We start from the raw sequence: 15719 nt of genomic DNA, 5'->3' as shown, positions 1-15719 counted from the left end.
GGCCACGTGAGGAATGTATGTACCTGCTTTTTCTCAGGTTAATAGGATGATTAGTTTAGCTGAGCCTCTCTTTTGATCCTCTTTTGTTTTTATTTTTTTGCTACTCTTTCAAGTAAGAAGAAGAGAAGTGATATTTACTAAGAAACTCCCTGATTCACTTCTATAAAATTTTAAATAGGTATAAATTATCACATTAAAGCCCATAATTGTGGCCAGATTATAACTTAAAAGATTTTAAATTATAAGTGATAAATTAATGTAAATGATATTTAACTTTCATAACTTGGGGACATATTTATGTATACATTTAAAAGTGGATGAAATCAGGGCCCCTGGGTGGCCCAGCGGGTTAAAGCCTCTGCCTTCGGCTCAGGTCATCTCAAGGTCCTGGGATCGAGCCCCACATCTGCTCCCCCCACCCCCGCCTGCCTCACTGCCTACTTGTGATCTCTCTCTGTCAAATAAATAAATAAAATCTTAAAAAAAAAAGTGGATGAAATGGGTTTAAAAGTGTATTTCAAAGTTGGGATGCCTTTGCTTTGTTTTACTCATAATTTTCTAGGAGGGAGAAGTAGCAGTTATAAATACTGTGGCCAGAGGTGGTAGCGGCGTCCACCCAGCAGTGGTGTGGGTGGGGGAGGCACCTCGTGGTTGCCTGGTGTAACGTGTCCCTTCTGATGGCTGGTAGATGCCTCCGATTTGCCTTGGAGGCTCCCCTGGAGGCTCCCCTGGCTGGCCCCTTACCTCCCTGCGTCACTCACCAGGGGGTGGGGGGTGGGGGGGGGCACCAAGACAGCAGATCAGGTTCACACCAGTCTCTCCCTGCCTTTCATATCCGCCTGCTGTCCATCAAGCATGTCTCTGGCTCTGCCTTCGCAAAAAATCCATATCCAGTCGTTTCCCTACGTCTGCCATCACCCTCCAGCTCGGGTGCTGCGTGTCCTCTCAGATGGCGTGTGCATCGACCCCTGGATCTGCTCCCACAGCGGCCACAGTGTGTTTTAGATGACATCACTTCACTACCCTGCTTGGAATCCTCCAAGGACCTCTTTTTTTAAAAAATTGAGATATGACTCACACACCACTATTCTGAAGTATGCAGTAGTTCAGTGGTTTTTAGACTTGCCACAAGGTTGTGCAACCCTCACACTCACTCCAGCATTTTCATCGCCCCAGACGAAAGAAACCCCATAGCTGTTAGCAGTCACTCCCCCAGCTCCGTGGCAGTCACCAGTGTCTCTGTCTCTTGACCATTTGCCTCCAGTGGGCTCTTCGATTAAAGTCCAGATTCCTATCTCTGGTCTTTGAACAGTGGCTTCCAGACCAGTGGTATCCACATCACATGGGAGCTTGTTAGAAATGTAGCATCTCGGCCCCCTTCCCGGATCCACTCAGTCAGAGACTGAGGATGGAGCCCAGCCGTCTGCACCCCAGTTTGAGGAGCAGTGACCTGACACCCTTCTAATCCTTTCCCCTTGCTGCCGCTCCAGATGCACTCTGCCCCCCTTTCCCCTCCCTGCCCTGTGCAGAAGCCTGCGGCACCCATGTCCCCTCTCCACACGGCCCCCCCATTTTGAATTTTGGGCCGTGTGCTGTGTTAGCTGTCCAGTAAAGGTAACCTGCACAGTGGGACCGAGTCCGTAGAGCAGCTGGCCTGTCAGTACCAGATGAAGGGAAAGTGTGGAAGCAGGAGGATGGCTGGCTGGGGCCAGCGGGAGGACCAGGAGGACACGAGCTCTCTGTTCCATCGGAGTGGCCAGTGGCGGCTGTGTGCTCTGCTGCACCTCTGCACACACAGAGGCGGACTTGGAGTAAGAGCAAGTCCGAGGGGAGTCTGTAACATGCAGGACCTGCTTGTCTGCAAACAAGCACCTACCGTGTGTGTGCCGTGTGCTGGGCCGCGTGGTCCGCGGGGCCAAGGATGTGGCTAAAGAGACCCCCAGCTTGCATACTGCGGATATTCCAGAAGGGCCGACGGAGGGTAAAGCCAAGTTAACCGAATACGAAGTGTGGTACCTGAGGGACCTTGCCAAGGAGAGCCCAAAGCAGGGAGGTATGCATGTGTGCACGTGCGTGTGCACACATGTGTCGGGATCTAGGCAAGGATAGCGGGGAGACCCTCGCTGGGAAGGCGGTGCAGACCTGCAGGCCTGGGGAGCAGTCAGGCCGGCTGCAGACAGAGCAGGGCAGGTGTACAGGCTTGGCCGGCAGGATGGCTGAGATGGAGGGGATTAGGAGAGGAGGCCTGGGGAGGCAGTGGTGGCAGGTGTTGGCTTGGGCAGGTCACGAGTCCTCTAAGCCAGACCAGCTCCCCCTCCCTCCCCAGCTCCCTGCCTGACGCAGCCACAAAGCAGAGCAGCCCTCCTTTTCCTCCTGAATTTACCCTGTCTCCCGAGTTGCGCCGCTCACACACAGCGCTGCTCTCTCCCCCATTTTGTCACCAGACCCCTCTTTCCTACAAAACCCATCCTTTCTCACTGCCTTTGTTCAGGCCCTTGCTCCGGCCCAAACGCTGGCTGTAACGCTGGCTGTAGCGTGCCGGCTGTTGTAGGAAGGTTGGCTTTGACGCTGACCCCCGAAGTCGGTGGCAGTGCTGGGAGCACAAGACTCTTAACTTTGAAGATGGGAACTGAGGCTCCGAGAGGTGACGTGGTTTCCCCAAGTTGGTCTGGCTAATAATTAACAGATTTGGAGGCAGAGCCCAGACCTCTTGCCCGGGAGTCCTGAGCAATGTCACACCACCCGCCTACCAACCACCGGCCCAAGCACGTGAGGACGGGCCCTGCAGTCAGCACTGAGTGAGTCCTCACACGAGGGAGGTGGTAACGGGTCAGCTCATGCACCTGCCGTTCATGCAATGCTGTGGGTTTGTGGGGACAGGTAACCTTAAACAGAACACATCTCTCATCATTCTTGTTCGTAATCATACCTTTAAGTAAACGAAGCTGTTGTTTTCCAGAAAGTAGAAGACCAGATCCCTATTAAAGTTGGGGTTACATAGAGCATTTCCTTACATTTTCCTGCTGTAAGAAACAGCCTGAAGAGTAGAGAATGGATCCGAAGAGCAGAATTAACCCTGTCATTTTAGTAGCAAGTCGATTTCTTCATACGTAAAGAGAGAGTTGTGCTGGCTCTGCTTGTCTGGGGTTGATGTGAGTTTCTGAGCTGCCTGTGCAGCCCGCACGGGTCCTAGTACCCCCCGCCCCACGTCCGCTCTGGGGGGTTGGGGTGGGGGTACTAGGATCTGTGTGGGCTGCGTGCGCGCTTGGTATCCCTGCAGTTCCACAAACACTTGTCTGTTGTGTACAGCACAGACACTTCCTGGTTTTGAAGTGTTCAACTTCGCAGACAGTGTTGGGTGGGTGGGGAGCTCAGAGAGCCGCTGTGGAATTCCGGAGTGTCATGAAATGTGCCCTACGATTTGTCGGAGCTGCGGCAGGCTGGAAGTCTGTGAGCGTACGCAATCTTTTTTATGTTTTTCCAGGTGATTTTTGTCAAGGCTTTAGGCTTTATGTGTGGTTTTAAAGTGCTCCCTTCTTCTCTGGTTGAAGCCTGGAACGATGTGTCTTTATTAATACAGTTTGTCGGGAGGGGAAGGACCGCATAGGATTAGCTTGAAAGCTGCTCAGCTCATCCTGGGAAACCGTATGGTTTTTTCCCATGTTTTATTTGCTGTTTCACCAGTATCCACTGTGTTAATTTTTCTGGGTTCCCTGCTGTGTGCTCTCATGGGCCAGGTGACTCAGTGCGTTGCATGGGTTCCTGTGAGTTGAGAGCTTTGGCTGGAAGAAGGACACGGTGACCTTAAGGAAATGTGGTCGAGGGTGAAGGAGGAGCTGCAAGGTGCCTGGTGCTGAGCCTGCTCACCCTGGGGTGGGGCGGTGTTCTCCCCTGCCGGCCCCTCCTCTCACCCGACCACACTCCTGCGGCACCCGGCCTGACCACTTGGCTGGAATCCATCACTCTCCATAAGCAGGCCCTGCGTTTTTGCAGAGAAGAGCCTCGTGCTGCTTCCTGGAGGTGGGCGAGGAAGACTGAGCCCCAGGGGGAGGCGCGCTGCTGTGGGTGGGCCCGTGTCCTCCTGAGCCCAGTGCAGGTCCTACTCATTCTGCTCTTTTGTGGCCTTAAACCCCCAACTTTTCCCAGTGTTGGCGGCCCATTAATCACTGTTACAGAATGTGTGCTGGTCCAGAGTGGATCCACCAAAGCCTTGGCCTTCTCCTTTTGTAGAAAGAATTATTCTCGCAGGATCAGAGCTCCCAGGGGGATTGCTTTCAGGCTGTGTGTGTTTTATCCTGATACACGTGGACCTGCATGGAGGAGGTGCTCGTGGGTTGCCATCTGCAGTTTATTTGCTGGGTCAGTTTCTTCAGCACTGGGAATTCACATTTTGGGGGGATAGTTTATCGGCGTGAAAGTTTGCTTTCTTTACTCTCAGTGTTTTTAAGAGCCAACGTCTGTGTTTACTAAGGAGAAAGGTGGCTAGTGGGTTGGAGATGGAGATCTTCTGCTGGCTGCTTTATATTCTCTGCGAGGCTGGGTGAGTGTTAGCCTGACAGCCCGTCGCTCGGCTAACACCTTGTTGATGAAGACTTAGACTGTAATGTAGGTATTTGATTAAAACATTTTAGCCTTATAAGTACGATTTTTTCAGTAGGTGGTTGAAGCGCATGGTATGAATACTAGATTCCCCTCCAGGCTGTGTGTCCTGTTTCCCAGATCCACCGTCAGAGAAGCACGCTCTTAGGTCTCCCACCAAAGAGGCTGTGTGGACAGAAGGGTGCCCGCAGCTACCCTGAATCTCCCAGCGTTGGTAGGAGGGTCTGTTTTGAGCGTGGGTCTGGCACCTACGAGGAACCGTGTAAGTATTTGGCAGATGAATAACAAATACAGCGTCAGAGCCTGACTTTGTTGGGTCTTTTGTGTGAACTTGTTTGCCCAACCCCAAGGATCCTGGAGGCTCTGCGGGCACCGCTCGCTGAGGGGCCAGACCGCCTCACTGCTCTGCACAGGGGCCAGGGAAGGGGATCCAAGGGGACTGAAGAGTGAAAGGCACAGTGTGGACACTGACAGCGGCTGTCTCTCTCTCTGTCTCTCTCTGTTGGCAGATGTTTCTCACCGTGTACCTCAGTGACAGCGAGCAGCACTTCACCGAGGTCCCCGTGACCCCCGAGACGATGTGCAGAGATGTGGTGGATCTGTGCAAAGAGCCCGGCGAGAGCGAGTGTCATCTGGCCGAAGTGTGGTGTGGCTCTGGTATGAGACCCGGGTGGTACTGCTGTGTAGATGTGGCTGTGGGCGGCACGCGTGTTATCTGCGGGGACGCCGGGGACTCGCATGTGCATCAGGGTGTGATGTTCTCTTGCTGGCTTCGCTGTGATGTAGGCAGCCTTTCTGCTCTTGTCCTTCTGTGCAGTACAGTGAAGACGCCGCACCCAGTACACAAGGTCAAGGACAGGCAGGTGGTCCAGCAGGGTGGGCTTCTGGGCCAGGGGTGGGAAATGCTTGAGGAATGTTTCCTCTGCACTGTGACTTGACTGAATTAGAAACGTGAGGCGTCCTGATTGCTTTGCCCTCTCCCAGTTTTTGTAGGTTTTTAGGGAAAGCTCTTCAGTTTTGAGTTACCATGGTGGTGAAAGGCAGTGGTGAAATCATAGGCATTATTTTAGGTTTTGAAATCAATCCCTCACTCTAGTTCTTTGGAGCTCTAAAATGGGACAGCCTGGTCTTTTTCCGGCCCCTCAGGAGTTTGTAGATGTGTGAGTAATTTTCCATAATTTCTGCCTTGTTCCTGTATGGCCTGGGTGACGTCCCACTGCTTCTTTCTCTCCCAGGGGTCCAGGGGTCCCAGCACCTGTTATACCGGGTTAATTGGGTCCACACCATTCGTAATACCTGCCTGTAGCCAAACTCCCTCCCTCCCAGGCCTCTTGGTCATCTTCAGCCAGCTTTCTTACAATTGGGTGTCCTGGAAGGTCCTGTGCTCACTCCCTGAATTGCTTGCTTCTTTTCCCTTCACAAAGGAACTAGATTAGACCATTCACATAAAGAAACCCAAATGATCCTTTTCAAATGAAAATGTGATAGTCCAACTTTCCACTCCTCCGTGGCTTTCACTTCTCCTGAGAAAAAAAATCTCAATTTCTGACCTTGAGGTTGTGAAGTTTGTGTCACTGTCATTGGGCACCATTCTCCTTGGCCTGCAGCTTCCCTTCTGTTCCTGAGGAAACTAATCTCCTTCCCACCTTAGGGCCCTTGGTGCCAGCCTGTCCCACTGCCTGCGTCGCTTTCCAGGTGTTGTCGCCTGCAGTTCAGCCGGAGTGTTCTGTCCTCCCAGAGACTCTCCTGGAGCATCCTGCTACCGTGGCCATGAAGCCACCCTGATTTCATCCTCCAGGTTTTGTGTGTTCATTAGTTTCTTGCCACTTGACTCCCTGTAGCCCAAACACATGCGTTAGAAAGTAGACTTCCTAAGAGGAGAGGCTTGCGTGTGTCGTGTGTCAGTGTTCCTGGCTCAGGGAGAGGGCCTGGCGTCCGACGCTGCTCTGTCAGTGCTTCTTGAATGACTGAATGAATGCACTGCCGGCCGCTTCTGGCTGCCTCCTTGCATTCCACAGATCACCGAGCTGTGCGCTTTACTGAGATGATGGAAAGCCCCTTTCGGGAGCGAGGAAGCAGTGTCCTTCTCTTGGGAAAGGCTCGGTGTCTCCTGGGAACTCTTGATTCCACCTGTTCTTATCCTCTCTGTGTCTTGCTCACTTGAGGCCGGTAACCCTTACTATGGGATGATGTTTAGAAGAGTTCCTTTCTTCTCACTCTTTTGGTAAAAAAAAAAAAAAAAAAAGAACGAAAGAAAGAAATGACCGCGCCTGAATGTGGGTTTTTTGGGTTTTTTTTGTTTTTTTTTTTTTGTAAAAGAGGAAATAATGTGGACAGAATGGAAACCTCTCCCCCATGCCCATCCCCTGATCGCTCAGTGTAACTGCTCAATGTAGCAGGGAACTTTTCATACTCTTGTCTTGTTCATTTGTAATTGTAGTAATATAGGAATAATTTTGTGTGTTGTCTCTTTCTGTTTTTTTTTTCCTTTCTGTAAATAGTGTCATACATGTCAATATCCTGCAACTTACTGTTTTACCTTGCACTCTAGAGGTGTTTTTCAGACTAGTATGTGTAAATCCATATCTTGTTTTTACTTTTTTTTAAAAATTTTTTTGTGAGAGAGCGCACTCAGGGAGAGGGAGGGGAGGAGGGAGAGAGACTCTTAGGCAGATTCCATAGCTAATGTGGAGCCTAACGTAGATTCGATCTCATAACCCTGAGATCATGACCTGAGGTGAAACCAAGAGTTGGACCCTGAACCAACTGAGGCCCCCTACCCCCAGGCGTCCCACTACTTTTGTTTATATAAATGCTGTGGTGAGAGTCCTTTCAGGAGCCTCTTGATCTGAGCAACTGTTTCTCTGGAGTACATACCACGAAGTGGAATTGCTTAAAGGTTCACACACTTGAAAATTTAATGTGTGGTGCTAGATTGCCTTCCATAGAGGCTGGCCACTCACACCCCTACCAGTTATTTCTGAAAGAATCTTCCGTCAACAATTGATAGGATAATATTTTGATTTTTGCTAAGCTGATAGCTGAGGTTGCCCATTCTTTCATTTGTTTATTGGCCATTAGGGTTTCCATATTTATTTATTTATTTATTTACATTTTAAGTTAGTTCCACACCCAGAGTGGGCCTGGAGCTCAAGTCTCATGCTCCTCTGCCTGAGCCCTCCCAGCACCCCTGGATTTCCATTTTTAAAATATTGTTTCTCCACAGTCTTTGCTCCTGTTTCCTTTGGCATTTGCCTCTTGATTTGTAGGCATTCAAAAACAGAAACTCTTCTGGATCCCAGGCCTGTTTGTGTGACTTAAAAGGATCCTTTCCTTCCCACAAGGCTGTAAACCTACTCTCCTGTGATGTAATGCTCTAAGTTTGAAAGAATTTTCCTTCCTCCCCCATTAACTTTTGTGAGTCGTGTGAGTTAGGGAGCGAATTCCTTGTTTCTGAACGGGGAGTGAATTGTCTGAGGTGCCTTACCGAACCGCGGTTTCTTTCTCACTGACGTGAAACGTCCCTTCAGGCCACGTTAGATCTAGTGCACAGTCCTGTTTCTGGAAGCCTCAGTCCGTTGCTTTTGTCTTGTTTATGAAAGAACCAAGTGGTTCTGATTACTGTAGTTTAAGAGTATGTTAAGTGTCTGTAAGGCAAGTGCTTTCATTTCATTGTTGTGCTTTTTCAAAAATATAAATGAACCATTCTTCCATTTTTCCTTTCTCAGATAAATTTGAGGATGGCCTTGAAAGGTTCCGTGGAAGGTCGTGTTAGGACTTGGATTGGTTGGAGTGAATTCATGATTCATGTGCAGGCTGTCTGCATGATGCTGTGATTCAGAGCAAGGCCTTGGGTCTCAGGTTCCTGTCTTTGTCACTTAGTGGCTTTGTAACTGAAACTCCCGGCCAGCCTTGCCTGTGACCCTGCAGCAGGGATGACTGTGGGTGGAGCAGGTGGCGGGCACGGGCACAGGCAGTACTGCGAGGTGTGTGTGTGCGTGCGCAGCCTGCTCTGCCTCCTTGGGGCTCCCAGAGAGCGCAGGGTTCCCTTCGGTGTTTCGAGGGAGTATGTGTGCGCCTGCACCAATGTGCGTGCACGAGCGTGCGTGTGTTTGGTCAGGAGGTGGGAGGTTACTCAGAAGCTCTGTTGGGGGGGTGTCTGCTGGGGGTGTTTCCTTTTGGGGGGTCACTGTTGGGATTTCTGTGGCTTAGGGGTGAGGAGGGGCACCTCTGTCACTTCTAGGACTGCAAGCAGAGTGGCACTTTGTTGTGGCTGAGTGGACTGGGCTCGGGGTGAGTCCGCAAACCTGGTGGCTGTGACGACGGGCAGGTGCACAGTGCTTTCTTAGGCTCTTCCAGCGTTCTTCTATTAAAACTTAGCGCTGCATTAGCTCTGATTTTTTTTTTTTAAGATTTTCTATTTATTTGAGAGAGTAAGAGAAAGAGTGCTAGAGAGAGAGAGAGCACAAGCAGGGAGAGGCAGAGGCAGAGGGAGAAACAGACTTCCCGCTGAGCAAGGAGCCTGACGTGGAACTTGATCCCAGGACCCTGAGATTATGACTGGAGCTGAAGGCAGACGCTTAAGGATCTCTGGTTTTAAGCAGTTGGGTCCTTGAACAATAGGTTTGGTTTTTATATCCAGGTTCGTGAGGTTGGAGGGTATTTTGAGGGTAGCTTAAGATACATGATTTCTCCTGAAGTTTCCATCTATTAGAGTATTCTGTGTCCTTTTTGTCACTAGAGAAGTTTGACAACTGGGAATCTCACTGGAAGAGGGGCCGGAAAGATACACAGTTGGCCCTTGAACAATGTGGGGGTTCAGAGCACCAACCCTCTCGTACAGTTGAAAATCTGCATGGAACTTTTGACTCCCCCCAAACTGCACTCCTTACGGCTTAGTGTTGCCCGAAAGCTCCGCTGACCATGTCAGCAGTCCATGAATACGTATTTTGGATGTTATGTATTATATACTGTGTGTTCGTCAATCAAGTTTGCTAGAGAGAAGAAAGTGCTATCAAGAAGATCGTGGGGCATTTGGGTGGCTCAGTCAGGCAGGCATCTGAGTCTTGGTTTCAGCTCAGGTTGTGAGATCGAGCCCCATCGTGGGCTCTCTGCTCCATGAGGAGTCTGCTTGAGATTTTCTCCCCTCTCCTTCTGCTCCTCCCCCCACCACACACGCATGTGCGCGTGCGCTTGCTCTTTCTCAAATAAATCTTTAAAAAAAAGAGAAAATCATAAGGAACAGAAAATACATTTCAGGACTGAACTGTATTTATCAAAAACAATTCTCCTATAAGTGGACCTAGCTGGGTCATACTCATGTCATTCATGGGTCAACTCTGTTTTCAGTGCAGTAAAATAGCCTTTTGTTTAGAAGTGGGTATGTCTGATTTTTTAAACATAGTTTATAGAATTATAGTTTAGAAATAGCCGAACAGTAGAATTAGTCTTTATTTAAAGATTTTATTTAGAGAGCACCTGTGCATGAGCAGGGGAAAGGACTAAAGGAATAGTGAATCCCAAGCTGATGCTGCGCTGAGTGAGCCCTATGTGGAGCTTGAACTCATGACCCTGATGTCATGACCTGAGCTGAAATCCAAGGTCTCTGACACTCAGCCAACTGAGCCACCCAGGTGCCCCTAAGCTATTTATTTAGAAAGTTATTTCTAATTTCTTATTTAAATTTAGAGAACCCTAGAACGTTTGAGTTAGAAGGGACCTCAGAGGCCAATAGTTTACAGAGATTTCTGAACCTTCCCCCACCCCTCAGCTCACGGGCGAGCCTGTGGCCAGGCAGGAGCACTGAGATCACTCCTGTGCTCGTAGCAGCCAGCCCAGACCCATTCCCCCTTCCAGTGTCCACAGCGTCGACACTGACTGTGTGTGTGGAAAATCTGTGGTGGTTTATTTCTAAGAGCCTTTTAACGAGAAGAAAGCATCAAGGATGCTCAGTTTTTCCTACAGGCATAATTTGCATGAAGGATGGGTAGTAAATGCTCTTTTCTGTACCTGCAAGTCATGTGACTTCTGTTTGTTTCCTTTAGAACGTCCAGTTGCTGATAATGAGCGGATGTTTGATGTTCTGCAGAGGTTTGGCAGTCAGAGGAATGAAGTTCGATTCTTCCTCCGTCATGAACGGCCCCCTGGCAGGGACACAGGTAGGTAGCATTGTTTGAATACGAGCAAAGCTGTGGACTTGGACTCCACACGTCGGAGGAACGGGGAGATCAGGAGCCAGGTGACATGAGGGGTGCGGGACAGGAAGGGACATGGAAGCGAGAGGACAGACCAGCTTCCAAGACCTGACTGTTGGGGAGAAAAGGGTGTGGTTTCCTTTCATTTGTTTCATTTGTTTTCTTTGAAGAGGGGAGGAGCGGGTAGAAAAAAGTCCCCAGATCAGGAGGCTGAAGTGCAGGAGAGGGGGTGTGCACCTGAGAAGGTACACCCTCAGTGGGGACGAGGTCCTGGGCGCAGGAGGGAGCCGGTGTCTGCTGTTGTGGAGGGAGAGAGAGCCGGCGGGGATGGTGGCAGGTGCTTTGTGGGATCAGGTGGAAGGGCTTCTTGTCTGATGGTTTTCTCGGGGTTGGGAAGGTATAGAGGCCAGTGTGGTGGGGAATAGGTGAGCGTCTGCCAGGGGCAGGGACAGGTTGCTGGGGCACAGGTGAGACCACAGACTCCGAGACCAGGGGCATTCCCTCCAGGCGTGCTTGGCAGTCTGGGCGGCTCTAAGAAGATGGTTGGATTGACCCAGGGTTGGGGTTTTGCTGGTCTAACTCAGAGGGTGGATGAGGAGAGGAGGCCATGGTCAGGACAACTTTAGCTGGTAGGAAGGGATGGAGGAGAGGGCTGCGGGGAGATGGTGGGCAGGGGAAGAGACTGCGGCCTTGGTCTTGGGCTCATGAACAGGTGTGGTGAGAGGAACTTAGGGTCAAAAAGGAGAACGTCTGAATTTAAAATTCCAAAGGGAGAGAGTTTCTAGGTGATGAGGGCCCCATTTGGGCCATGAAATGAGCGGGAATTAGAGGCCAAGAGGTTAGCTTTGGATGGAAGTCACGTGGGACGGAGGACTCGGGAGTCACCTGTGGGAACCGAGGGTTCTCAGTGGAGTGTGGAGACAAGGTAAGGAGGGGGAAGGTGATGGGCGCTGTGCCAGTAGAGGAACAGTGGGCTGAAAGCTGCTGGACCCTGAGGGTGCAGCCGTCCCAGGACCCTGGCAGCCTTGTTTCCAGTCAGATCTGTGCAGGATTACTAGGTGTTTCTAAAGATGGGAGAACTTTTAAAATGGGAAGTTGAGGATTTGCAACCTCAGTACATAATTCCTGGGAGCAGTTAAGTAGGTAGCAGATGTTAATTCTCTGTGTTACTGCTTTAATAACCATGTCCTTTTGGTGTCTGGTGGTTAGAAATTAGTGACTGGCCTGTGGGGGCCGCTGTGGCGTGTGGACGCCCGCGCTTTGCAGGTGAGGGGCGCTAGCACTTCAGCCCCCTGTCTGAGGCCGTGTGCCGTTTTGTGCGTTCACTTCCCATCAGCACACACATTTCCTTTGTAGTTTTACATGGGTGTCGACAGCACATTTTTATTTTGTCCTTTGTTGACATTACTGCACACATCCTCGTGGAGGAAGCTGACTTGTACCCGTTGGCTGACTGTTGGTGGATCTTCTGTGTATGTAGTGGCTAAATTATTCAGGAGCCTCAGCGGTGGGCTCAGTGTGTCTGTAAGGTGAGAAACACCATCCAGTAGTGCAGCTGTGTTCACAGCGTCCCACACATCAGCGCCCCCCAGTGCTTGAGCGGGGACACAGCAGCGTCACTGCCCTACAGGGTGGGAAGCCCTCTGCGCATTCCTCTGGACTGTGGCTGGGGGCAGGGCTGCCACAGTCTCCGCTCCGTGACCTGGGACCTGCTCACCTGGGACCTGTGCTGAGCATGGGTGTGAGCTCTTTCTCAAGCTCCCGGGGCCCTGAATGTGTCCTGTTCTGAATGTGCTGCTGCTGGTTCAGTGCCCTGTCTTTGAGGCAGCAAAGAAAGCAGTAATTCCTAAATGGTAGATTTTTTTTTCTTGCAGAAATATTGTGACAGATTATGTTGTCAGAGAATTTGAACAATATTTTAAAATAAAGCTGATGCGTTCAGGTTAGGTGTCCATGTCATACCTGGCTCTGAGGACAGGCCTTTATCGGCATGGGATTCTGTGCTAAGTAGATATAGTAGATGTTTAATTCAGAGGAAATTTTTAAATTTTTTTTTTATTTTTAAAGATTTTATTTATTTCACAGAGGGAGACCACCAGTAGACAAAGAGGCATGCAGAGAGAGGGGGGAAGCAGGCTCTCGGATGAGCAGAGAGCCTGATACGGGACTCAATCCCAGGCCTCTGAGATCATGACCTGAGCTGAAGGCAGAGGCTTAACACACTGAGCCACCCAGGTGCCCCTATTCAGAAGAAATTTTAATCTGAAACTTTCTTGGGTGATCATGTGTTTGCTAATCTCTGGGAAGTACAGGTGTAAGTTTAATTCCACATACTTAAAAAATGTTTTGATGTTAATTTCTAACAACATATCACTTTAAATTAGGACTATTTTCCTTTTATGATGCAATGCATGGTACTGAGAGACCTGTATTGACTCAAAAAATTCTTTTTAGCCAAAAAACCCCACCAATATATAGTGTTTTCCAGTTAGTACTTTTCCAAGCTAAGAAAAATGGACATTTTTCACTGAAATAAATGGAGACACACTTCACGGTACTCACGGATTACCATAAAATGCCCTCAGTAAACCAGTTATTCAGAACCCCTGTCATTCTGCCTTCAGTTACTTTTTTTCTGGGTAAGTTCCCAGCATGGTTAATGGGCACAAGGATGGATTGATTTAACTTGCCCTTGTTTGTTCCAGTGGAAGCTCTTGGTTTCACGCTGAGTAGCTAGGGTACTAGGAGGAGCAGCGAGGAGCGGATGAGGCGCATGACCCACTCTCAGAAGTATGTTACCATTGTTGGTTTTCTGTCCTCTGCTGCCAGGATTGTGCAGCTCTCCCGGGAGCAGTCAGCACATGGTACTATCTGCTGCTGAGTGTGCACCTTTCCAAGTAAGGTTTTCCAAAATAGGCAGAACTATGAGACCTTCACTCTGTCGCTATGAGAAAATATTTTGTTTACCATTTACTTTCTACTTAAAATATTCAGGAGCAAGAATCACAGAGCTCAGAGATGAGCCAGTCCTTAATAGCATCTGCCAGCTCTTGTGGTGGGTAACGCATCATTTTTGAATTTTCTGCTTAGTGAGTGGACCACGGACTCAGGATCCAAGTTTAAAGAGAAATGGTGTGAAAGTCCCTGGTGAACATCGAAGGAAGGAGAACGGGGTGAGTGATGGTTTATTGCTTGCTGGCTGCTCTTGTAACAGTTCCCTCTTGCTCATTGCTACTTCATAGCCACTTTGTCACTCACCACTTAGGAAGGACGGTTTTTGCTACTTTGTTGCTCAGTGGGTTATGAAGGATGGCTGCTTTTTAGTTTTTTAGTTTTTTTTTTTTTTAAGATTTATTTCTTTATTTGAGAGAGGTGGGAAGAGAGAGAGCATGCACAGTAGGGGTGGGAGCAGAGGGAGAGGGAGAAGCAGACTCTCCACTGAGCAGCACTCGATCCCAGGACCCTGAAATCATGACCTGAGCCAAAGGCAGATGCTTCACTGACTGAGCCACCCCACACCCCTGAGGTGCCTCAACAAGGCCTGCTTTTTAAAGGGTTGTTTCAAATGTATTTCATAGAAAGGATTAATTTTAATGTTCTCTGCATGGCTGACTGTTGAGAGCAGTTAGATGCTGGATATACTGCAAATTCAGAACAAGACAAAGGGTAAATGAGGTTAAGGGAGGATTTTTGTGTGTGTGTGTGATTTTGTTTTTTGCTGTAATCGCTTTAGTAAAATGACAAAGTACATGTTCATGCCCTCGCTGTTGCATGTGAATTTTAGCAAGTATCTTTGGGGGGCACCTTACAGACGTTTTCTTTTCAGGGCTCAGAATTTTTAATACCGTAAGGAATTAGCTATGTCGTCTTTCTCCAATCTAGGGTAAATTTATGGGAGAATACAGGCCATTTGTTCCTGCCCTGCTTTTCCCCAAATTCTCGTTTCTCTTGTGAGGTCATATAGTTGTCTTACAGGGATGAAAGACTCATATAAGGATGACCAAAAACTGTTTTAGCCATTAACAGGGTTTGAATGCATCTTGACACAGGGTATCTTTCCCCCTCGCTGGGTTTTATGGAAGTATCATAAACGGCTCACAGTTTGAGTACACAATGTGGTAAGTTTTCACATGCCTGTACCCATGTGAAACCGTCCGCATCAGCACGGTAGTGACACTATCTTTCATCCCCAGAGTTTCCTCGTGTCCTTTTGCAACCCTTCCCTTCTTGCCTCTCTCCCCATCCTCCAGGACCCCCTGGCGGGTCCACTTTCTGTCACTACAAGTTAGTTTTATTTTCTGAACTTGTACATAAATGGAGTCATGCTGTCTCAAGTCTTTTTGTCTGAATTTGCTCAGCGTCATTATTTTGATCCATCTCATGTGTATTAGTAGTTGGTTCCTTTTTATCACTGAGAGGTCTTGCCTTGTCCAGATGTGGCTTGTTCATCCATTTCTCTCTTGATGGATATTGGGGTTGTTTCCAGCTTTGGGTTACTCTGTATTAAGTGGTAATGAATATTTGGGTGGAAGTCTTCGTATGGGTATATCCTTTTATTTGTCTTGAATAAATACTAGGAGTGGGAGGACAGAGTCACGTGGCAGGTGTGTGTTCACTTTTTAAGAAGCTGCCAAACTGTTTTCCAAAGTGATTGTTTTAGTTTATAGTCTCATCAGAGTTCCAGTTTTTCCACATCCTTGCCAACATTTGGTGTGGTCAGTCCTTTCAGTTTTGGCTAGCAGGCTTTAGTGTACTTCTCTAATACCTGATGACATTGGTGTCTTTCCATGCGCTGATTTGTCATTCGTATATCTTTTTTGGTGTGAAATATTTGTTTAGCTCTTTTGTTCATATTTTTCTCTGTTGGTTTGTTTGCTTTCTTAGTATTGGGTTTGAGAATTCTTCCATACTCTGGATCCAGGTCCT

The 15719-nt window shown here is 48.8% G+C and overlaps 1 protein-coding gene across 1 annotated transcript in view; it reads left to right on the top strand.

Moving 5' to 3' along the window:
* Positions 1–15719, top strand: part of TP53BP2 (tumor protein p53 binding protein 2) — a 55038-nt gene that overhangs the window by 17141 nt on the left and 22178 nt on the right. Inside the window, exons 2-4 of the mRNA XM_080823958.1 lie at positions 5109–5256; positions 10644–10757; positions 13884–13966. Of these exons, the coding sequence (XP_080680084.1) occupies positions 5109–5256; positions 10644–10757; positions 13884–13966 (345 nt within the window). The remainder of the gene's footprint in view (positions 1–5108; positions 5257–10643; positions 10758–13883; positions 13967–15719) is intronic.

The sequence above is a fragment of the Martes martes genome (genome assembly GCF_963455335.1).
Source record: "Martes martes genome assembly, chromosome: 15".
NCBI lineage: Eukaryota > Metazoa > Chordata > Mammalia > Carnivora > Mustelidae > Martes > Martes martes.
Note: the sequence above shows the minus strand (reverse complement) of the source record. Positions and strands in the feature narration are given on the sequence as shown.